The sequence below is a fragment of the Silene latifolia genome, chromosome 3 (assembly GCF_048544455.1).
Source record: "Silene latifolia isolate original U9 population chromosome 3, ASM4854445v1, whole genome shotgun sequence".
NCBI classification, from domain to species: domain Eukaryota; kingdom Viridiplantae; phylum Streptophyta; class Magnoliopsida; order Caryophyllales; family Caryophyllaceae; genus Silene; species Silene latifolia.
This window is the reverse complement of record NC_133528.1, coordinates 21,515,101-21,538,781: the sequence shown is the minus strand read 5'-3', so window position 1 is coordinate 21,538,781 and position 23,681 is coordinate 21,515,101. Positions and strand designations below refer to the sequence as shown.

The 23,681-nt window shown below is 35.1% G+C and overlaps 3 protein-coding genes across 4 annotated transcripts; 2 read left to right on the top strand and 1 right to left on the bottom strand.

Annotated features, from left to right (window-relative positions):
- Nucleotides 1-435: 435 nt before the first annotated feature.
- Nucleotides 436-9,148, top strand: LOC141647373 (NAD-dependent protein deacylase SRT2). 2 transcript variants are annotated; one of them, XM_074455517.1, is made up of 12 exons: nt 436-664; nt 2,074-2,116; nt 2,214-2,445; nt 2,597-2,662; nt 3,877-3,922; nt 4,376-4,536; nt 4,629-4,758; nt 5,218-5,382; nt 7,724-7,851; nt 8,149-8,248; nt 8,337-8,446; nt 8,836-9,148. In XM_074455517.1, exons 1-11 carry the CDS (start codon nt 629-631, stop codon nt 8,391-8,393), a joined length of 1,164 nt encoding a protein of 387 aa, XP_074311618.1. In that variant the 5' UTR covers nt 436-628; the 3' UTR covers nt 8,394-8,446; nt 8,836-9,148. The 2 variants fall into 2 exon arrangements, with proteins under 2 accessions (XP_074311618.1, XP_074311619.1); XM_074455518.1 differs by lacking the exon at nt 8,836-9,148 and adding an exon at nt 8,676-8,802.
- A 3,951-nt stretch (nt 9,149-13,099) lies between these two features.
- LOC141648817 (uncharacterized) lies at nt 13,100-14,965 on the top strand. The gene has a single exon (XM_074457532.1). It carries the CDS (start codon nt 13,100-13,102, stop codon nt 14,963-14,965), a length of 1,866 nt encoding a protein of 621 aa, XP_074313633.1.
- Nucleotides 14,966-15,494: 529 nt separating this feature from the next.
- Nucleotides 15,495-16,406, bottom strand: LOC141648816 (uncharacterized). The gene has a single exon (XM_074457531.1). It carries the CDS (start codon nt 16,404-16,406, stop codon nt 15,495-15,497), a length of 912 nt encoding a protein of 303 aa, XP_074313632.1.
- Nucleotides 16,407-23,681: the final 7,275 nt, after the last annotated feature.

Below are 23,681 nucleotides of genomic sequence, written 5' to 3'. Positions count from 1 at the left end.
TGATGCTGCTGATTTAGCAAATCAGAGGATTTTTTGTTACTCATATTACCAAGAGTTGAACACATAAAAGGGAAGCAAATGAATTGAGGAGTGAGAAGTAAATGAATTTGGGAAATTTATTATATGAATTTGGGAATTTAGGGTTCCTTAATTAAATTGGGGAAAAAGTTGTGTTATTTGGGTGATTAGTTGGGGAAATTGTTGTGTTAGTGTGATTAAATGAGGACAATTTTGGTATTTCGCGTAAATCGTCACTTAACAAGTCGGAAAAGAGGAAAAATCATGCTCGGGGTTAAAATACGGTGGTGATTGGGAATATACAGTGAAGTTGAGGATTATTTGAGCAAATACGTGGTGATCATTTATAAAAAAGACAAATACGTGATGATTATTTCTAATTTTTTCAAATATATAAGGTATACTTAGTAGAAAAATGATGATAATTTTTGGCGGCTGAGAAACGGCCAACAATTGAAGATGAAATGAAATTAAAGAAGAACGTAGCAGATGTATTGTTGATATACCCAAGTAACCCAACCCCCAAATCCTTGTGAATTTCGCCCAAATTCTAAGAACCCTAAACAATAACAATTAAACCTAATTGCCATCAATCAACTGAAATCACAACATGTCTTATGCATTGCAATCTTACCATTTCCTTTCTGTGAGTTATCCTTTCTTCTTCTTTTCTAATTATTTGCCAAGAACACAGCTTTAATTCATTTCATGTATGTTAATGTGTTAATTAATTATGTTTAATCATGGGTTTCATGATTTGATTTAGTTTATTTTGTTGATTGTTATGTGGGTTCAGTAAATGTAGCATTGTAGAGTTATTAAAACCCTAATGGGTTCATATGATCTTTTGTATTTGCAATGCCTGTTGAATGTACTGATAGTTTGATTATTAAACCCTAATGCATTTCATTAATTTTATCCGGCTCCTCCTTACCTCGCAATTTGCTGGAGCCCTTGAAGTACTGGGGAAAATGTTAATGTTGTCGTTGCTTCGAACATTTGTGTCGTATTTAGAATGTTGAGCATTGTTTTTGTATCAAATATTGGTGATGGTAGTATATGCTAGTTTGAAACTATAAGAGTGTTGTGCTCTAGGGTGTGGAGATGGGTTAGCTTAGCTAAACTTAGCTTATTAGCCACTTTGCTTATCGATTTAGGTGTTTTACTAGCTCACTACTACGAAAATGCTTTTTTATACTACTCGAGTGTGGAGGTATACTGTATACACAAGGAACTTGTGATGGGAGTGGGTGATCATATCAGGATGGATTTTCTTTCTTGGAAAATAAGGGCTATTGACCTTTTGATGGTCTTACCATTGATTTAGGCTTACAGACATGTAAATTGATTTAGTGGATATCAATTTAGATGCGCATGGTTCCAAGTGAATGCTAGTAGCAGAAGATTCAATTATGGTTTTTTGTACGCCCATTGAACAGTTTTGATTGTTGGATTTTGGCTTCAGTCACTTTTATTCACTCGTTTTCAAGATTTTTATTTGGACACCATCGCATGGATTAGTTTATATACGCAATGTGGCAAGAGTTTTTATTCTGAACACCACAACTTGGCTCATTTTTACTTGTGAACTCATTACTAGGGAAAACAGTCAACTATATCTAGGGTTTTATGAAGAAATGTAAATTTTTTCACCGTCTTTTGGAAGTCATATGAGTTTTTAACTATCTTTAAAGAAGCGGTTTTTTGTTTCCCGTAGAACCAAAAACTCACATTTTCCACAGCTTTGCAACATGGTGGAATAAAGTAAATCAGATCATTAAACTTGTGCCGCTTTTATATTGCGGAGTCGTAGTCCATTTATCCAATTTTCCACGTAAATTTGTTACGGGTCATTAAAAAACAACCTTGTTATGTTTTCAAGAAACAGGTAAGATGGTGCTCCCTTATCCCTTACCCCAACCATATACGGTAGCCGTCAAGTCAATCTGATAATTTAGTTTTCGTACCTGAAAAATTGTGAAGCGATTATGTTCATGTTGAAGATTATCAATTGTATGTCTTAGCATGACTTAAAGTTGTTCTTTGAAATTTCAGAGTTTAAGGAATGGGAGAATGTTTTTCAGTCTTTCACTGGCAGGCAAGTATCCTGTTGCTGTATTTTGTTTGAATATTCATTATGGCTTTGCTGTGCTTTTCTAGTTTGACTCGGCATAATATTATGTTTCTGATCATAGACGCAGTTTCGTCAAGTAGCAAAAGATGCCTGTCATCAAATAGGGCAAGAAATTCCTTATCCTTCAAAAGGCAAGTCAGAGCTGTGCACACCACATTCCGGATGTCAGTTCCAGGAACTTCAGCTGTAAGAAAGGAAAATAAGGATTATCTTAGGGATAAAAAGATGGTTCCTGAAGCATCTCCTCCCAGCATCAAGGACATTGACCTTTTGTATCAGTTTTTTGATAAGAGGTCAGTGGCTTTCTCATATTTGTGATTTAGCGTTATATAGATACCATATTTAATAACCTAAACATGTACTGAGTGAAATCCATTAAGTATGGGCGTATGGCACTGGTAAAGATTTTTTTGTCTCACGTCATTCCTGCTGTGCAAATTGCAGCAACAAGCTAGTTGTATTAACTGGAGCAGGAATGAGTACAGAGTGTGGCATTCCAGATTATAGAAGGTGATAAGTGTTTTCTGTCTTCATTGTACTAGTTTCTTCCTATCCTTCCTTTACCTTATCCTGCTTGTTTTGGATGGAACTCTCTTTTGTTTCAAATTCCAAGGATAAGCCTGCATATTTTTGGAGCTCCTACAAAGTAAAGTGCACTGATCATGGGGTATCCAGAGTTTTTTTTTTTTTTTTTTTTTTTTTTTTTTTTTTTTTTTTTTTTTTTTTGCTCATAAGCTCTACGATTAATGCTTCTAACTTGTGTCTGTGACATCACACGCTTAAAATCTATGACCAAGTATGGCGTTAGCCGTTCTGTATATATGTTTGTAAGTCTGTAGATATAGTAGTTTCATCAAGTGAGGCACTAGCCAAAACGCCTCGGTGCACCATAAGTGCGCCTTATAGACAAGGCGCAGTACTATGGAATTTTAATATATTTGTTCCTCTCTTCATTTATTATTCGCTTCTCTTTGGCACATTATCCCTAAACCCTCCTTGAAATCCAAAAACATAAATCTTGCACAAAACAATGTCTAAAATTTACTAATTTGTTTGTAAAACTGTACCCCTCGTGTCCATAAGGCACACACCTTGCCATTTGTCACATGGGGTCCTCCTCGCCTTGGTGCACCTCGTGCCTTTTCAAACAAAGATCACAAGGGTGCTTTAAATGACAAAATGCAAAATTAGCAGAGGGTTTGTCATAATAATGAATGATCCAACTAATTGCCACGCAAGTGATGATTAATATTAACAAGAAACTTGTTAGTGTGGAAGTTGAGTTTCTGGAATGAGATTATGAATGAGCTCGTAGTATATACTAGTACATCTTCCGATACAGCATCTAAGTATGTTCGTTTAGAGAATCCTGACTTGTGCACCATCTTTATTTTCTACATTATGTGGGGAGTTCTTGGGATCTCAATCTGCGAAGGTCGCCTTATAGTAGGAGATGGATGAGTTAATATTATTAGGTGTGCATGGTTTGAGTGTTATTTCATATTTTCAGGGGTTAGACTTGTGATTTAATTTGGTTAAGGGTTGTTTTTAGAGCTTCTTTATGGGTTAAAGCTAACGGTATTCCAGTTAGGTTTGTACAATAGAATTAGGCATCTTTGTATTTTGTAATGTTACCCCATGTCCCTTTTTTACTTCATTGTTGATCTAATAACTCTTGTATATAAAAACAGAAACAAAAAATGACTCTGGATTTGTTGTTGCAGCCCTAATGGAGCATATAGTTCTGGTTTCAAACCGATGACCCACCAGGTGATCTGAAGGCATGTGCTGTTATTTGGGTACTAGAAGTTCTTGCTTGTCACATAGAAGTTCTTGCAGGTGGTTTGAACTTCTTTTGTGACTCGTTTTGAGCCTCTTTTCCCCAGCGTGTGTGTGCATAAGGAAATATGGACGTTTGTCTTATTTTAAAAGAAATTCAAACCACCTGCTGTCAGTTTTCTTGGTCTCTCTATAGCTTTAGTAGCTTAAGTGTAAGGCTAATATTGTAGTGGATGCATCCTGCACTTTGTCTGAAAGTTCTAACTGTAATCAACCTCTGATGAAGAACAGACTACGGAGATAGGCATCACGTTCAAAGCATATCTTCTGCATTTATATTGTATACTAGTTTGATATTCATTTACTATATTGTGTTTCTTTGGTTATCTTAGATATATGTATTTATGTGTTTTTCCTTTTTTGTGTATCCCTTTTTGTTAGTAGGAGTTTGTTCGCTCAGCCAAGGCCCGCAAGCGTTACTGGGCCAGAAGCTATGCTGGATGGAGACGTTTTACTGCTGCACAACCCGGTGCTGGTCATTTTGCATTAGCCGCCTTAGAAAAAGCTGGAAGGATAAGTTTTATGATAACACAAAATGTTGACAGGTATTCTGACCTTGCATTCGCATCCAATACCAAGTGTCAATCTGACAAGTTGTTTATTCAGCCATTTAGCGCGCTTATAATTTATCTTTCAGACTGCATCATCGTGCTGGCAGCAATCCTCTGGAGTTACATGGAACTGTGTACAGTGTGGGTTGTATTGAATGTGGTTTTTCAATTGGTCGGCAATCATTCCAGGACCTACTGAAGGATCTTAACCCTAAGGTTAGTTGCTTCATTTTAATGTCTTGATGGATACAGTTAGAGATGTGATTTATATACATCAAAGTTAACCTGAGATCAACATTTCATATACGGAGTACTTCAGTAATGTCTGCAAAAGGTTATATTTTATGAATTTTACCCATGTCCTCCTTTTTGGCATAAGAGGGACTAATGGATTTGTGTTTGGCTATTTCATTTATTAGTTTTTCACATTTGGTATTTATTTAATGACTTGAAAGCGATTGTCTATATCCATCCAAGTTGAGGCTGTGAGGATGAAATAATGTCCACATTAAATTATGAAAAGTTTTCTAGATAAGGACCATATTACGGAGTATATGGGAATTTTATTTTAATGGCTTGTGCTAAATTCTTCTGTTGTCAGCTTTTAGATTGACCCATATATGCCATATTATGTTCATTCTTCATGCCGACTAATATGTTGACATGTCCTTGCAGTGGGCAGAAGCACTTGATATATTGACTTTCGACAGTCCTGGGTCAGACAAAACATTTGGCATGAAGATGAGGCCCGATGGTGATCTTGACATTGATGAGAAATATTGGGAAGAAGATTTGATTATTCCTGCTTGCCCTAAATGTGATGGAGTGCTCAAGCCTGAGGTAAGATGCTTTCCATGCCAAGGAGTTGTATCCTCTTGCTAGTCACCTTCACCTGGTAGGCTGATTCCATGCTCCAGTTTTTGTGGCATGTTACATTGCCATTTTCCAGATGGATAATTTTCTCCCTCCATCTCATATGTATCGTCTTTGACTCTCGTGGTCATTCAACCGCAGCTTTTTACTGATTATGTCTCAGAAAATACAAATTAGGACTTTTAGAAATTGACAATTTTAAAGTAGTAGTTTTGGTAAATGTCACAAATCTCGCATTGTGAATTTACATATATCTGGTGAAATTATGTGTTAAAGTTTGATATCGTTCGACCATCGAAGTCAGATAGTGACAATATAAATGAGATGGAGATAATTGTTATCTTTGCTAGTTTGGTAATGTCTTTGGCAAGATCCTTGATTGTTGTTCATCATGAAGTCCTCAATTTAAAGTAGAATCTGACTTAGGCTGCCTTGAAAATTATTTTTTTATTTTTTTATTGTCACATTCAGAAGATGAGTGTGGCGGAGATGCGCATGTTGAGGTGGATGTGCGGACATACAAGGAAAGATCGGTTAAGGAATGAGGTGATTAGGGAAAAGGTAAAAGTGGCGCCAATAGAGGACAAGATGATGGAAAACCGACTAAGATGGTTTGGCCATGTGAGAAGGAGACCTATGGACGCACCAGTTAGGAGGCTGGAGACTTGGAGAACAGAAAAGGTCCCTAGAGGCAGAGGAAGACCGAGACAGACATGGTTGAGAGTGATAGAGCACGATTGAGAGTTCTGGGGCTTGAGGAGAGTATGGTGACAGAGAGGGCACAATGGAGGGAAAGGATACATGTGGATTTTTAGTATTTGATATTTTTTTGACTGATTTAGTGTTTTTGTATTTATTTGATTTAAAGAAATTTATTTATTTATTTTTCTCTCCTTTATTACACACTTTTTCAACAACCACTTTCTTATAGATTTTACCTGGTTCATTCCGGATCCTTAACTCTATTTCGGTTTTTAAAAATCGCTTTAATCTTTTCCCTCGATTTAAATTTTAAGTTTTTATAAAAAAAAGACGGAATTCGATTTTAAAACCCCTTAGTTCACCTTGACTTTACATTACATTTTCGTTCTCCCTTTTTGTTTTTCATCTTCCCTTTTTTTAGTCGCATTTTGAGGCGTGCGTTCACCCATGGACGGTTCGAAAGGATGATTCATGTCAGCCGACCCCAAATCATTTTGGGATTAAGGCTCTGATGTTGTTGTTGTTGTTGTATTTTTTTATTTTTTTGGCAACTGACAATAAAGACTGCCTTGAAAGTTGAAATATGGGATTCTGATGCATATCTTGATATAAGCGGGATTATTATCTCCAAGTTTTCGAACACATAGTAAGTACAACCACAAAGGAGGTTGGTTAGGATCAAAGTTGTAATACTAAGAATAAAGAGTAGAACAAGAAGTTGTAAAGCTAGAACTTATATTAGGAACAAGAGTTAAGAGAATTTTGATGTGAAGTGTTTTTTAATTTCAACTTAGCTTGTGTTTGTAAGGTCACAAGCCTCTCTATTTATACTACTCAAGGAGGTTACATGATAAGCATGCCACATACACTTGGCACACCTTGGTGTTACACCTGGCACTACACCTAAGACACTTTGCTAGCTTATTTATTTTACACTTAACACTTATGTAGTGCTTACACCTAGCATACATGATTAGTACAAACAATTTACCTTAATGGTAAATTTGGATTATTTATTTACATTTACATTTCCTTGTCTTATTAACCAATTTTGAAGCGCTCGCTTATCATTCCGAAGATCTTTAAGTTGCTGTAAGCCAACTAGTAATGTAAATATCAAGAGACATTTTACATTTGGTGTAGCCCAATCTGGTTTAGCTTGTGCGAAACAGTTTTGTTTGTGCTTTGAAGGCTCGCCATATGTTTTTTTTTTGGTCAAACTATCCGGTAATCCGAACCACATTGGGCCGACTAATCCGGATTTCGGGGCGTGTCCAAGGATTACGGTATTTAAACCCCTCCCAATCGCAGTTGTGGGGGATCGATCCGCAGACCTCCCTACCAAGCGCAGCCCCATGCTACCACTGCGCCAACCAACGATTGGTTGAAGGCTCGCCATATGTGACATGCAGTATTTTTGAAGTCATTGAAGTACTAAACAAAACATCATTGTGTTCTGAGACACTGGGATATGAAATCATTGGTGTAAAACTAGGGATGAAACCAGTTCTTTTTTCATTGGTGGGGAGGGGGAGGGGGGTGTTCTCACTTCAAAATGGATTATATTTGTAGTTCTCTCTTTTTAACGTCGTTTTTCGTTTTGAAGGTTGTCTTCTTTGGAGACAATGTTCCGAAGGATCAAGCTGATAGAGCAATGGAAGCTGCAAAAACTTGTGATGCTTTTCTAGTTGTTGGATCATCTGTGATGACGATGTCTGCCTTCAGATTGGTTAGGTACTACTGGTTCTATATCCGGGTACAACTTAACTAGCTTAGAAAGAATGACATAGTTTTTCCCGTTATATATGACCTAGTTTTATAATGGCTAAACTTGTTTTCTATAGGAATTATTTTTCTGAAATTTAGTTATCTAAAATTGACCCTTTACGGAACTTCAATCAATTTCTCTGGTCTTTTCTGAATTTTTCAAAAGAAACTAGGCGAAAATATAGAGAACTCGCTCTTAACATCATTACTCTTAAAGCAATCAATTGAATGAAAAGATAAGTGGGTTCCATATGGATATTGCAGAGCGGCTCATGAGGCAGGTGCAGCTACAGCAATTATAAACATCGGTCAAACTAGGGCAGATGGTATTGTGCCCTTGAAGATTAGTGCTCGGTGTGGCGAGGTATTGTTAATTCCAATATTATCACTGATTATCCTCACACTTCATTTGCAAGAACTACAAAATTTGTACTTGGCACTTAATCTTACAGGTACTGCCTAGATTGCTTCATACAGGATCTTTGAGCATCCCGGTTTCTCAATCATGACGCTTGGATGACTTGATACAAACATTATTTGGCTGTCAATAACCCATAATAAGGTAAGTATATCTATCCCCACTGGAATGCGAGGTCACTCTTTGTTTTCATCAAATTGCCATTATGCTTGTTCACTAGTGGATCTTTAGCATGTCGTGCAGCCGTTAGAGATTTCATTGATCTAAGGTCAATAGTATCATATAAGCTGGTTTACTCAGACTACGTTGCTAGTGTCGATCATAGCTAATTATGAAAAATCCATTGTGACATTACATCTCTACTTTCTTATAGAATGTGCCAATGTGGACATGTCGGCTAGGAGTTACTAATCGAGATGTGGTACTAATTATCTGGACAACATTAAATTGCTCTTGTGGCTCCCTTACAAAAACAAAATGATTGTGCTAATGTCGGTAATTAGCTGACAGTCGACTCCATCGTCATTTTGCAGATAAACTGTAGATCGACTTGTATATGACAGTTATGTTGATTCTGTCAACATCCTCAAGCCATTTTACTGGTGAGGCTGTATGTTGGATGCTGTACGATTTCATTAGACTAGCGAAACCCCATATGTTAAGGTTATGTATCATTATTCATTTGTATTCGTCACTCAAAACTCGTCCGTAGGACTACATATAGCAAAATGAGATTGTAATAGGTGAAAATAGTTCTTGTATTTGTTCTTACATTACAGATGTAAAGTATACATTTGTCTAAAACTGCATTCTGCATTCATTTATACAGAAAATTCCCGTATTGAATTGGAATTTCGTGTGAGTTATAGTATTCCTTAGAAATCAAATAAGCCTTATTTAAAATGACTGACCCCTGACACTAAAAAGAATGATACAGCAAAATCAAATAAAATCGTTCTTTATCGGACACAATAAATGTATACAAATCACAAAAATCGAGTAAAATATATAAGTTTAAATCTTTCTAGCAATATACGGAGTAATAGTTTCTGTACACCAACCAATCACCAATAGTCCTAAGCTCTTTGTATCGATGCTCCAATTTCTTACCTTGATTGAAGCCGGATTTAGTTGCCTGCCTTGTCTTCAAGATTTTTCTTAGTATGCAACTAACTGATTGTGACATTTTCTCAATATCGAGAAGTTGCAAGATTGTCGCCTATTCCCGAGTTTTACCCGACGTGCAGCTAAGATACCAACTGCGTTTTCCTTCGTCTGTTAAAGAATAAATCAAAATGAAGTTGCAAGATTGTCGACGGTCTATTTTAGGCCATCGACAATCTTAGCGGTGTTTCACTATCGTGGGAATGCCTCGACACTGACGATGAAGAAGATGATGAGCGTGACAAAACTTCTGGGCTCCCCTCATGTTCAACGGGGTTAGCATTGTCGGTTTCTCCTATAATCACTACCCCTCCAAAGCGAACTCGCCTTGGACCCGTTGTCTCCGTTTCTTCATTCCCAATATCACCATCATTGTCACCGTGGCCATTATCGTTACCTCCTCCAGCACCATCGCCATTGACCGTACCATCCTGAACAACGGGAACAACAGCAACATCATCCAAGTTGTTGACCACAATAGAACTCATGACAGGACCATTTTTATCACCAATATCATTATTATTATTATTATTATTATTATTATTATTATTATAATTATTATTCGGATACCCGGATCCATATGGACCAAAACAAATCATCCTGAACCCACAATAACGAGAAATAACCCGATAAAAGAAGGTAAGAAACCAAAATACCCAAGGCAAGAAAACCAAAGTGACACCAATACAAGCGAACAATGTTGTTGCTTTTGACGCAGGTTGAGTGACGTATAATAGCAAGAAGACAGCTCCGGATATCGTAAACACAAAGAGTAGGAAGGAGATGAACCATATGTAACACCCGCCTACTTTCGGGTTTTCAGGTGCCGGCATTGCCAATTTACAATACTACAATTTATGAAGAAGTTACAATGAGTTAAGATTGTGAAAATTGAATTGAATGAATGAATGAATGAAGGAATGAAGTTGTTGAGAGGTTGACTTATGTTTCAAGTAGGCATCGTGGTCTCGCATTTTCTGGTTTTTAAATTGATTTTTATTTGGATACCATTAACTCAGCAACCGTTTCCATCAGCCATGTCTTGATGTCTTAGTAACCAACATTTGGTGGGTCCCATACTTTATACTCGATTACTCTGTATTAAATCTCGGATTCAGTCTTAGAAATCGTCCAACTCGACCAGACCGGTCTTTTTTTACTGGCTGTCACTAGAATGAGGTTTGTGTCGTCTAGTTTGCAATAATGTTCAAAAATCGAACCATTATAAAACATTATTCAACACTTGAGACTCGTGCTAGTCGTTTGAAGTGGCAACTAACAGATTGAAGACTCGTATAACAAATTGCTTAATAGTGATAATCCAAAATGAACTAGATCAAGTCGATTTTCGAGAAGTCTACTCACCTATTCGTGGGGAATGGAGTGTAGCTTATAAATGTGTTTGATTGGTTGTGTCTTCAATCATTAGCTTAAGCTATTTATGTCAATACTCAATACATGCTAAACCTCACTTGTAAGCGGATCACCTAACTCTAACACGAAACAATAAGTCTTGAGTGAGACGGTTTTATACCAGGTATTGCCCACCTATAGTCCTCTTCTACTCTAATACGAAACAAGAAGTCTTGAGTAAGACGGTTTTATACAAGGCATCGCCAACCTATAGTCCTCTTCTACTCTCAATAAAGCTCTTGCTGGTCTAACCAACATCTTGTCTTGTGTATTTATGATCAACAAGGTCCAGGCCCATTAGAGCATCTCTAATGGTTAAGCAAAAGGACTTGCTTGCAAATAAAAAAGTTTGCAAGCTACTTGTTTAACCATTGGAAAGACTTTACATGTATCTTAAAGCAAATTGAAATTGAGTAGCTCCAAATCCATGGAGCTAGTAGCTCAAATGGGCCCACAAGAAAAAATCTACCAATTAAAACAACACTTAAATATTTTTAATTTTTATTTTCTAGGTAAAATAAGTAAATGTATTAATTAAAAGAGTGTTGTGGAAGGTAGTTGACATATGGTGCATTTAAGCCACCACACTAAGCTAGTAGCTTACCATTGTAGTAGTTTGTAGCTTAAAAATATTCTAGCTTGAAAATCTTATGTGGCAAAGGTAAGCTAGTAGCAACTAGCTTACCATTGTGGATGCTTAGCCCATACGAAGAACTATTGTGAACTGAATCATGGGCTCATGGCAAAGTGTTTAACCTCATAAACTGAGCAACTTTCATCAATCAGAATTGTTTTTTTCACATACAAACTTTACTTTTTCATTAACTTTCCATCAAATACCCCTCTTAGTCACAACCTAAGAAAATCAAGTCTTTATCAACGTTTTCTAAAACCTAATCTAATTGCTCCAAAAACTTGAATAATAAATTCTAATTTTTCAATTAATGAAGTAATAATTTAAGTTTTTATCAACTATTAATATTATTTATTGAGTTTTATTCAATTAATTAAATTTTATTCGTTTGTTAAAGGATGAAATTAGGGTTTGTTGAGTTTTATTTGATTAATCAAATTTGTGTTCATGAATCATGAGGGCTGGCGCGATGAATGGTGCGTTTTCGTGATGACTGAGGACGAGGGAGAAGAAGCGGGTGCAAGAGGGAAGGGGTTTGAGGAGCAGATGGCTTTCGGTGTTGCGTTGACCTCATAATGACTGGTGTTCAGATCTCATAATGTTCCACACACTGCAAAATTTCCATACATTCAATCATATGTCTATAATCAATAAGTAACATAGAATATAAAATGCCAATAAGTGAAATTATTATTAAAAAGCATAAAACATTTAAATTTATACACGCTTGTCGGATTGGAATGAGGGAGGAGAAGGGGCTGTGAGAGAGAAGAGATGAGTGACTGATATTGAGTGAGGGAGATGAGAAAAAATGACAAGTATAAAATTGTAAAGAACGTATGTAAAAGAGTAAAATCTATATGTGAAAAAGCAGAAACCTATCATATTTATTCAATTGTTTGAGTGACTCCGTTGGATCTGGACAGAATCGAGGGTCCATTGGTATCCCTAGGTTTTTGTTGAACAATGTAAATAAAGTTAGGTTGATAAGTTGATTATCGAATGTAGCCCAACATCACATATGGCGCATCACATTAGGTAAGTTTCGGATGCTCTAGTGTAACAACCCAACCAGTTTGGCGGGAAGAAATGAGCCACGTCATCAAAAGTTTGTTAAGGGGAGTCAAAGTCGGTTAAAGCAAAGTCAAAGTAGTTAATCACTATAAATAATTAGCTGAAATAATTAGTTACATTCATTCATCATAATTCTATTACAACAAAACAATTCATCTTCTCTTACAATTCTCTGTAATTCTACATTCATTGAATAGTTTACATTTGTAAGCAATTGACATTTTTAATCTTTCATTGATAATAAAACTCCATTAATTCAACATCCGAGCTTTGTTCTTCATTACTTCGAAGCTCCTGTGTTTGAATTGCCGATTTGTGACATTCTTCCGGAATTAATTCCCTGAGATTGTTACAGTTGGTATCAGAGACAGTTCATCCTGTCTTCTGTTTTACTTCCGCCATTGTTATACCTTGAAGTTCTTAAAGAGTTGAGTTGAAGCTTTGAGTTCATCCGCCATTAAAGAACAAGATTAAAGCTGGCAAAGTTAACAATTGTCCAACTACGAGCACAAATGGAGGAACGAATGAAATTGATTGAGGATTCCATGGGTATGATGAGGGAACAAAATCAGAGGATTGAGCAGCTTCTTCAGGGTTTTCAGAATAATGCAATGAATAATAGAATCAATGAGGAACCTGGAAATCGTGAAGGTATACATACAAACCCTAGAAATTTCAATTTTAACCCTAAGATTGAATTTCCCCAATTTGATGGTAAAAATGCTAGGAATTGGATTAAGAAATGCAACAGATATTTTTATTTGTGTAAAGTACCAAATAACCAAAAAGCAGACCTAGCCTCATTATATGTGATTGGAAAGGCTGAACCTTGGGTTCAATCTTATATGTCAATTAGAGCAAATGTGGATTGGAATGATTTTGCCATGGATTTGTGTATCAGATTTAAAGAAGCCATTGATAGTAATGTGGTGGAAGAATTCAATAAATTGTCACAAACTGGTTCTTTAGAGGATTATCTAGATTCATTTGAACATCTTAAAGGGTTGATGTTACAAAGAAATAGATTATTACCTGATCAGTACTTTTTAGACAGTTTTGTTGGAGGTTTAAAACCTGCTGTTAAACCCTTTGTTAAGGCTTTTAAACCTGAAACATTATCAGAAGCAGTAGAGTATGCTAGGTTGCAGGAAGAAACCATTTCTGCAACCAAGATTAACAAACCCGTGCTTGATAAACCACCTCAACCCAGACCTAATTACACCAATTTTCAGACACAGTACAGACCAGGCCAAACTTACCAGAAAAATGACCCTAAAAATACCCCTGCAGGCCACAACTATCAAAAACAAAACACCCAAATGACCCCTTATAGACCTAACTACAGAAACAGACCCCCCTTGCCTGTAGATGTAGAAGAAAGAAGGAGGAAGAACCTTTGTTTTTATTGTGATGAACAATACACTGCAGGACATGTGTGTAAAGGGAAATTGTATAAGATTCAGGTGATCCCAATTGAGGAATATGAGGACACTGAGGGAGAAAGTGAGGAGATGGAAGAAGAGTGTGAAATGAATATAGAACCTAACATCACTGAAGGAGTAGTGGAGGAACAACCCTTGATTTCTTTAAATGCTATGGCTGGACATAACTCTTTTCAGACCATGAGGGTGACAGGGAAGGTGAGAACACATTCAGTGCACATTTTAATAGATTCGGGGAGTACTCATAATTTCTTGGATGAAGGAGTTGCAAGAAAATTAGGGTGTAGGTTGGTGAATACTTGCCCATTGGAAGTTAGTGTAGCAAATGGAGACAAAATCATTACAACCAAAATGTGTAAGAAATTCACTTGGAAGTTGCATGATGTGGAATTCTTTACTGATGTGATGATTGTGCCTCTAGGAGGGTGTGAGATGGTTCTAGGAGTACAATGGTTGGCTTCTTTGGGACCAGTAAGTTGGGATTTTGACAAGTTAAGAATATATTTTAATTTTAGAGGGACAAAGGTGGTGTTGAGGGGAATTAAAAAGGGAGAGTTACAGTGGATAAGGGGTGATAAACTGTCCCAAGCATGTAAGGGAGGACAGCTATTTGCCTTAGATGTGCAGTACAAGGAGGAAGAAGGAATTGGAGAGGAAGTTAACAGCATTCCTGAGTGCATTAAGGCTGTGTTGGGTGAATTTACTGATGTTTTTGCTGAACCAGATTCCCTACCCCCTCACAGAAGTCATGATCATAAAATCCATTTAAATCCTGGAACCTTACCAATCAATGTGAGACCATATAGATACCCCATCATTCAAAAGAATGCTATTGAACAAATAACCAAAGAAATGTTGGACAGTGGAGTTGTGAGGCATAGCCAGAGTCCTTTCTCCTGCCCTGTGGTTTTGGTTAAAAAGAAGGATGGATCATAGAGACTGTGTGTTGATTATAGAGAGTTGAATAAAAATACAGTGAAAGACAAATTTCCAATTCCTATAATAGATGAGCTTTTAGATGAATTACATGGTTCTACTGTTTTTTCTAAAATAGACTTTAGAGCTGGCTATTGGCAGATAAGAATGCATTCTGAAGATGTTCAAAAAACTGCTTTTAGGACACATGAGGGGCATTATGAGTTTCTAGTAATGCCATTTGGTCTTACTAATGCTCCTTCCACTTTTCAAAGCTTAATGAATGAAATTTTCAGACCACATTTGAGGAAGTTTATTCTAGTATTCTTTGATGACATCTTAATATACAGTCCAAATATTCAAACCCATAAAGAGCATTTAAGAGTGACCCTGAATATTTTGAGGCAAAATACTTTTTTTTTTTTTTTTTGGTTTAAATGTAAGTAATATATTAAAACTTTTCCCAAGGGGAAAAAAATCACCAATTACAACCTACCATTTATTCCTCCTTATATGTATTCAGGAGAACAAAACAAAAAAAACAAGACTATTACATTAATCCTCTAGATATGCACCACTCCCTATCATTTTGCGACATATGATAATATTGATATTTTAGCAATGCTAGTCTGCCATCTTCGATAACTGTTTTAACTAGAAAACTTGGGTGTATCACCTTGTACTCCACACGGCAAGCATTACGAGCGAACCAAATATGATAATGCATAGCAATCACCAACGAGCATAAGAGCTTCCTCAGGAATCCAGAGCAATGCCTGATCTTCATCATTTGTTCAGTGGACCCAAAACCATTGCCCAATGCGCCAATCCATGCCCGCATCCTTTCATAACATCTGCGAGTATAACTACATTTTTCAATCAAATGAGCATGATCCTCATCATGCGTTCCACACAAGTAACAAGTCATACGATCAGTGATACCCATTTTATGCAGCCTATCCATAGTAAGGAGCCTGCCATGTTTGATAAGCCACGCATTGAAGACATGTTTGGGAGTGTTAAGTCTACTCCAGACACTGCTGAACCATGGTACTTTCGTCAGATTATCTTGCCTCAACCAATTATATCCATTCCCAATGGAATAATGACCATTCTGAAGCTGCCATTGTCCATTCCTGTAACCTGATGCAAATTTATCCTTCACCATGCATACCTGTCGCCATGCCCAGGAACTGTTAGCATTTGGCTGGTAGTCAAACCACTCTCTCCCCTTCAAATAGATCTTATCAATCCATTTAATCCAGAGAAGGTCCTTCTTTGAAGCTATCCACCATACTAATTTCCCCACAGCTGCAATATTCCAAATCCTGCTGTCTATGACACCCAAACCACCAGCCTTAGTAGGAAGGCAAATAATCTTCCAAGAGACAAGAGGTGCCTTAGAGTAGCTTTCAGATCCCTCCCATAGGAAATTTCTGCATAGAGCTTGTATCCTATCCATCACTCCTGCCGGTAGCACAAAGATTTGTGCCCAGTAATTATGTAAAGTGGCCAGGACAGATTTAACCAGGCAAAATACTTTGTATGCCAAAGAAAGCAAATGTTCTTTTGGAGTCCCTAGAGTTGATTATTTAGGACATGTTATCTCTGCACAAGGAGTTGCTACTGACCCTTCTAAGGTCAAAGGAATGATGAATTGGCCTGTACCAAGGAATATCAAAGAATTAAGAGGTTTTCTAGGCTTGACTGGTTATTATAGAAAATTTGTGAGGAATTATGGCCTCATAAGCAAGCCTTTGACAAATCTGTTGAAGAAAAATGGTTTCAACTGGAGTGAGGAGGCTACTGAAGCTTTTGAGACACTGAAAACAGCTATGAGTCAGGCTCCAGTCCTGGCATTACCTGATTTTTCTGAAATGTTTATGGTAGAAACTGATGCCTCTGATTTAGGCATTGGAGCAGTGTTGTCTCAGAGGGGACATCCCATAGCTTTCCTTAGCAAGGCTCTTGCCCTTAAACACAGATCCTTGTCTACTTATGAGAAGAAGTTACTAGCTATGGTGATGGCAGTGGATAAATGGAGACCCTATCTAATTGGAAGGCACTTTGTGGTGAAGACTGACCATTTCAGTCTGAAATACTTGCTAGAACAGAAGATTACAAGTTCATTTCAGGCTAAATGTTTACCTAAATTCTTGGGCCTGGATTATGAAGTGGTGTACAGAAAAGGGAAGGAAAATGTAGTGGCAGATGCTTTATCTAGGGTAACAGGAGGGGAACTCATGAACATGGTCATTACGCAAATCAGGTCTGATCTGATGCACAGAGTTCAGGAAAGTTGGAAATTAGAGGAGTGCCAACAACTCATACAATCACTTGTTGCTGGCTCAGTTTCTCACAGTAAGTATAAATGGGAGAATGATCAGCTTTATAGAAAGGGGAAGCTAGTTGTGGGCCCTGACACATCTCTAAGGCAAGAATTATTGGCCTTATTGCATGAAACAGCAGTGGGAGGTCATTCAGGAGTGCATGGAACTTATATGAGAATCTCTGCAATTTTTTACTGGAAAGGCATGAAGAAGGAGATTAGAAGTTTAATAAGACAATGTAGGGTATGCCAGCAAAACAAACCTCTACAACAAGCACCTGCTGGGTTATTGCAACCTCTCCCTATTCCTGAAGCAATTTGGGTAAATATATCAATGGATTTCATTGAAGGCCTTCCTAAGTCACATGGGAAAGACACTATACTGGTAATAGTGGACAGACTCAGTAAGAATGCTCATTTTTTGCTGCTGTCTCACCCTTTTGATGCTGTGACAGTGGCCAAGGTCTATTTTGAACAAGTATTCAGGTTACATGGCGTGCCAAAGACCATTACCAGTGACAGAGACAAGGTGTTTTTGAGTAAGTTTTGGCAAGAACTGTTCAAAATGTTACAGGTGGAATTACTGCTGTCTACTGCTTACCATCCTCAGACAGATGGTCAAACAGAGATTGTGAACAAATGTTTGGAGACATATCTAAGGTGTATGACTGGTGAAAGGCCTAAAGATTGGGCAAATTGGATTCCCCTTGCTGAATGGTGGTACAACAGTAATTTTCATTCAGCTATTGGCACTACTCCTTTTGAAGTGGTCTATGGACAGCCTCCCCATATCCACATCCCTTACTTTAGTGGAGATTGTTCAGTAGCAGCTGTGGACAAGAGCTTAGCAGCCAGGGAAGAGTGTATAAACATGCTGAAGTTTCATCTCAAGAGGGCTCAAGATAGGATGAAACAACAAAGTGACAGACACAGATCAGACAAGCAGTTTGCTGTAGATGACTGGGTGTATGTGAAATTGCCGCCTTACAGACAACAATCATTGGTATATAGACCTTATCACAAATTGGCTCCCAAATACTTTGGTCCTTTTCAAGTGATAGCAAGACAAGGAGAAGTGGCTTATGTGCTTAAATTGCCTGCTCATGCCAAAATTCATCCAGTTTTTCATATCTCTCAGCTGAAGAAACATCATGGACCTCTTCCTGTAACAGTATCAATTCCTGAAATGGACAGCAACATGCAGATACAGGCTGAGCCTATTGCTGTGCTGGAAAGAAAGATGATGAAGAAGGGAAACAGGGCTGTGGTATATGTTCTGATCCACTGGTCTAATGGATCTGAAAATGATGCTACTTGGGAATCATATGAAGAAATTGAAAAGAGGTTTCCTGAGTTCAATTTAAATGGAACTTGAGGTCAAGTTTTTGAAAGGAGGATGGATTGTAACAACCCAACCAGTTTGGCGGGAAGAAATGAGCCACGTCATCAAAAGTTTGTTAAGGGGAGTCAAAGTCGGTTAAAGCAAAGTCAAAGTAGTTAATCACTATAAATAATTAGCTGAAATAATTAGTTACATTCATTCATCATAATTCTGTTATAACAAAACAATTCATCTTCTCTTACAATTCTCTGTAATTCTACATTCATTGAATAATTTACATTTGTAAGCAATTGACATTTGTAATCTTTCATTGATAATAAAACTCCATTAATTCAACATCCGAGCTTTGTTCTCCATTACTTCGAAGCTCCTGTGTTTGAATTGCTGATTTGTGACATTCTTCCGGAATTAATTCCCTGAGATTGTTACATCTAGTTTTCTTACACTCACGCTCAATTGTCAGGTTAGCCAAACATTGATCAAGTCAGATCAAATTTCTTAAACCATGTTTTGGAAGTTGCATATTGCTTGTATTATAATTTGAAGTAGTTTAACCTAGTTGGCCATATCTAGGGTGACCATACCAGCGAGCTAGGTACGTTTTCTTAAGGATTTTGCTGGCAGGCTGAATATTAAACACTGTGTTCTACTTATTGATAAGGTAATTGCAAGAATTAGGGGATTTGGTGCAAAAAACAATTATACAATGGCAGGTTAATTATTGTCCTCTCTTTTTTGACATCCTTATATAGTTATTGGGCTACTATTTTTGTGATTCCCAAGGATATTCTAAGGAGAATTGATGCCATATGTAGAAATTACCTTTGGGATTGATCCAATGAGTATATTAGATCCCTTATATGGTTAGTTGGAAAAAGGTTTGTGCACCAAAAAATGGAGGTGGTCTGGGCATGCGATATGTGGAACATAGCAACCATAGGAAAATTGGTTTGGTGGATTTATTTCAAACTTGACAGCCTGTTGGTCAAATAGATAAGCCACATGGACATAAAAGATGAAGACTGGCCTTCCTATACTCCCTGACACTTCTTGGTTTTGGAAGGCTATTTGTAAGGTTAAATATAAATTTGCTCGGGGGTATTCTACTAGCCAACTGATCCCTCAGAATCTATACAATATAGTTTAAAAGACTATATAAAACATTAAATTTTATTCCATGAGCCATTTTTATAATTAATTTGTATTTTGTATTTGATTATATAATATTTGCTTAGTGACAAATTACAATACAATATTGACATCTTGACGGATAATTCTTACTAAAAAAACACACATTGAATGATAATTGAGTTAGCGCCCCGCCAAAAAAAAAGTAAAAGCCTATTTGGGGAGGTGTATATCAATTATAAATAATTTTCTATAATAAAAAAAATACCACATGAACACCGAAACTTTGACTATTTCTAATATAACACTGTTTATTTTGAATGAGACCATTACAAGTAACTAAATTACCCTAGAAAGTAATATTTACAACTTTTTGGGATCAACTTAAAAATAGTTAAGTATTTGTGATTTCGAAATTGAGAAAATATCATACAAAAGAACGGTCTCACAAAAAAAAGATTTTTATGTGGAATTTATAACATAATCAACACAAATATTTATTATAATATTTATGTCATAATAATGAAAAAAATGATGCTCAAAAGTCATGAACTTTGCTCCATATTTATGTCTATATTAAATTTGAAAATAATGAAAATGGATGTTCAAAAGTCATAAAAAATATCCTCAATTTTTTATATATTTTTGATGAATGACAAAATTTGTGAGACAAAAAAATCTAAAACATTAAATACAAATAGCATAACAAACATTAAAATTTGGCCTTTTTAATTTGTAGATAAATTTAACAACAATTAAAAATCAAATAAAATTCATACTAAATTTTAAATTTCTACTTTATTGTTAGAATATTCTAAGCAACACATAAATATCACATAATTCTAATTTTACGCCGTTTATAAAATAATAAAGAGAATTTATAAAGATTAACGGCAAATAATAAAATACTTAACATTAAACATTGACCTTTTAATTTTTCAAACTATAATAGGTTAAACGACAAATAAAAATTTACATCACTCTAATTTTAAACTGTTTATATGTGCAATTCTCTCTTAAATCTTATTGCAATAAACTTGCTCAATTTCATTAATTTGATATATATATAAATCTCTAAATATAATTTATTAATAAAAAACAAGGCAAAATATCTGCCATCTTTTAGTTTTGTAAGATAACTCCCTAAATAATTCTCATGCAATATGAATTTTTTTTAAAATAAAAATAAAATATTAAAGCAAACCTTTTACATTTTATTTCTCCGTACTCTATATTTATGTCTATATTAAATTTACTAATAATAAAAAGTAATGCTCAAAAGTCATAAACCTTTGCTACATATTTATGTATATACAGTATTAAATTTGATAATAATAAAAAGAGACGCCAAAAGTCATAAAACACATCCTCATTTGGCTATAAATATTTGATGGAAGACAATATTTGTGAGCCAAAATAAGCCAATATCCTATTGCCCCCATCGCCAAAAGAATTGTAACTATGTGTCAATAATTGTTCTTATCATTTTATCAGCATCAAGGTAAGTGTATTAAGGTTTTAAATTAATAATTTATTTATTTATTTTTAAGTTCCATTGGTTATGAATTATTCTTCACATTTTTAACCTTCTCATATATGTTGTTTTGTTCCATTTAGGGCCTATCAAAATTTGTGGATTTGTGATATTCAAAGGTAAATACACTTACATTTTTATGATTCAATGCCCTCTTTTTTTCATTATTTATGGGAAAACTTAAATTATTAACGATAAGGTTAATATTAAATAAATCAAATTCCAATATTTTTTTGTTGTTAATCACTCAATGGGTTTTTGTTTTTGTTTTTGTAGGGATATTTCATTGGAGAAAGAAGACTATATGAAGAAGAAAATACTAGAATTGCATAAATAAATACTCCCTCCATTCCACTCAATACTATATTATAAACTAACTACAAGATTGACAACACGAATTGAATATGAATGACTAATTGTTTTTAGGTTCATAATTTTTTTTTAGGATTTCATAAACTTTCAAAAGTATGTTTTATTTGGGTATGTGTTGCTTTTTTATTCATTATTTTTCCTTTGAATAATAGATCTCATAGAATGAAATTGGAGTTGCGAGAATCTCAATCTTATTAACAAGTTAGACAAAGAAATCTATTGACATGGATAAGGGCTAAATGTAAATTATTATCTAATATTTATGCATACATGTCATATTATCTATCTAAGTATATATACAAAACATATAATGAGATTGCAATGAAATTTGTAGTAGGCTACTATATATTTAACTCATTTTATCATTTACGCAAAAATTTAAAATTTAGAATTTTTGACAAATTGATATAGATGATATACTAAGACTATGATTTATTAAACTTCATAACTATGTTACTATAAAAAAAAATATAATTTATGAGAATTAAAATATTGAGAATATAAAACCTATAATCATATATGTTTTAAACTCCTTACATTGTGAGATTTATCATTTTCAAAAAAAAAAAAGAAAAAAAAAAGAGAAAATAATTCAACATTATGCATTGATTTGTCCTTTCATCTTCACTTACTAACTTTATTTATCCTAAATGACAAAAGGACGTTAAAACTTTCACATAGAAATTTTAGTACAAAATATATACAATGTAATTAAAACGTAACCTTAATTTTTTTTTTACATGGGTGCCATGAATTACTAAACTCATTGATGATTTGAAGGTATTTTTTGTTTTTTTTTAAAACCAAATGTTATTAGTATATTAATCAAAACAACAACTAAAGTACAATATATAGTCTATAAATAATATAAAAGGCAAGCTTATAGTATAATAACACACCATTTACTTTTTGGAGAGTTCTAAGCAAACCATGTCATCACCTATTATTTAGAAAAAAGAAAAAAAAGATGAATTTCATAATTAAATTTTAAACTGAGTTAAACACCAATAGTATAATTGTTAAATTTTTCAATATCTATATCAAAGAAACCGTGTATAAACTATTTTGTAATAACACAATCATCAAATTTGGCTTTTCATTCTAAAAGTAAAACTAAATAGTCATTAAACATCAAAATAAATACTAATTAAATTTTGGAATTTTATTATTATAAAAAATTGGCTGACAAAATCATCATTTATTTTTTTCAACGTTTATATTTCTCACGTATTCTTTCAAAACAATGTTAACCATTCAATCTATTATGAATTATAGTTCGTGAATAAAAATATAGAAGTTTTTATTTTGAAATTTTTCTTTTATGTTGAATCATTACATAAATCAACTGTTTTAAATGAAATAATAATAAAAGGTAGAAAAATGACTGACACGAATGAAGTATAATAAAAAAAATAGAAAACAATAACAACAATAATCGTTGTAAAAACACTAACAAATGTAGCAATATCCGTGGCAAAATACTAATAATCGTGGGCAAAAGTTTAGTAAATTGTGGTCATATACATAACAATAAATATATGCGTATTGATTAATATTTTTTTCCTTACGAGTCTATTTTGTCCTTAAGGTCCAGTGCGATCGCAAATTCGGGTTTGCATGATACTATCGACAACATAGCTAGTCTCATGAATTTCATGGGTATGTGATTAGGGTTTTGTTGTTTATTGATGTAGTGTGTTAATCATGTTTGGATTCTTATATGTTCTTGTTTCCTTAGATGACTGTTACTGGCCGCATGAAGAAGAATGATCTTTCCAAAATGAGGAGACTTGCTGAGAAGTCTGTTACTTGCATTCTATGTGATCCCTGGAGGAAAATTTCATCCAACTCCCTAAAGCATCACGCGAGGGTATTTTTCATTCATGATGTTAAATTGGTTACTTCCTAAATTAAATAGTAAATGATTTTTTTTAATTTTTTTGTTTGTTTGGTAGATCGATCACTCTGACCAGGAGTACAAGATCTGTGGGGAAGTCTAGGTGCTCCAAGCTCGTTTACCTGATCAGGGATG

Coding starts and splice junctions, on each gene's coding strand:
- LOC141648817 (XM_074457532.1), top strand. CDS start 13,100: ATGGAGGAACGAATGAAATTGATTGAGGATTCCATGGGTATGATGAGG.
- LOC141647373 (XM_074455517.1), top strand. CDS start 629: ATGTCTTATGCATTGCAATCTTACCATTTCCTTTCT. Junction 665..2,073: donor AATCTTACCATTTCCTTTCT/GTGAGTTATCCT, acceptor TTGAAATTTCAG/AGTTTAAGGAATGGGAGAAT. Junction 2,446..2,596: donor TATCAGTTTTTTGATAAGAG/GTCAGTGGCTTT, acceptor TGCAAATTGCAG/CAACAAGCTAGTTGTATTAA.
- LOC141648816 (XM_074457531.1), bottom strand. CDS start 16,406: ATGGATAGGATACAAGCTCTATGCAGAAATTTCCTATGGGAGGGATCT.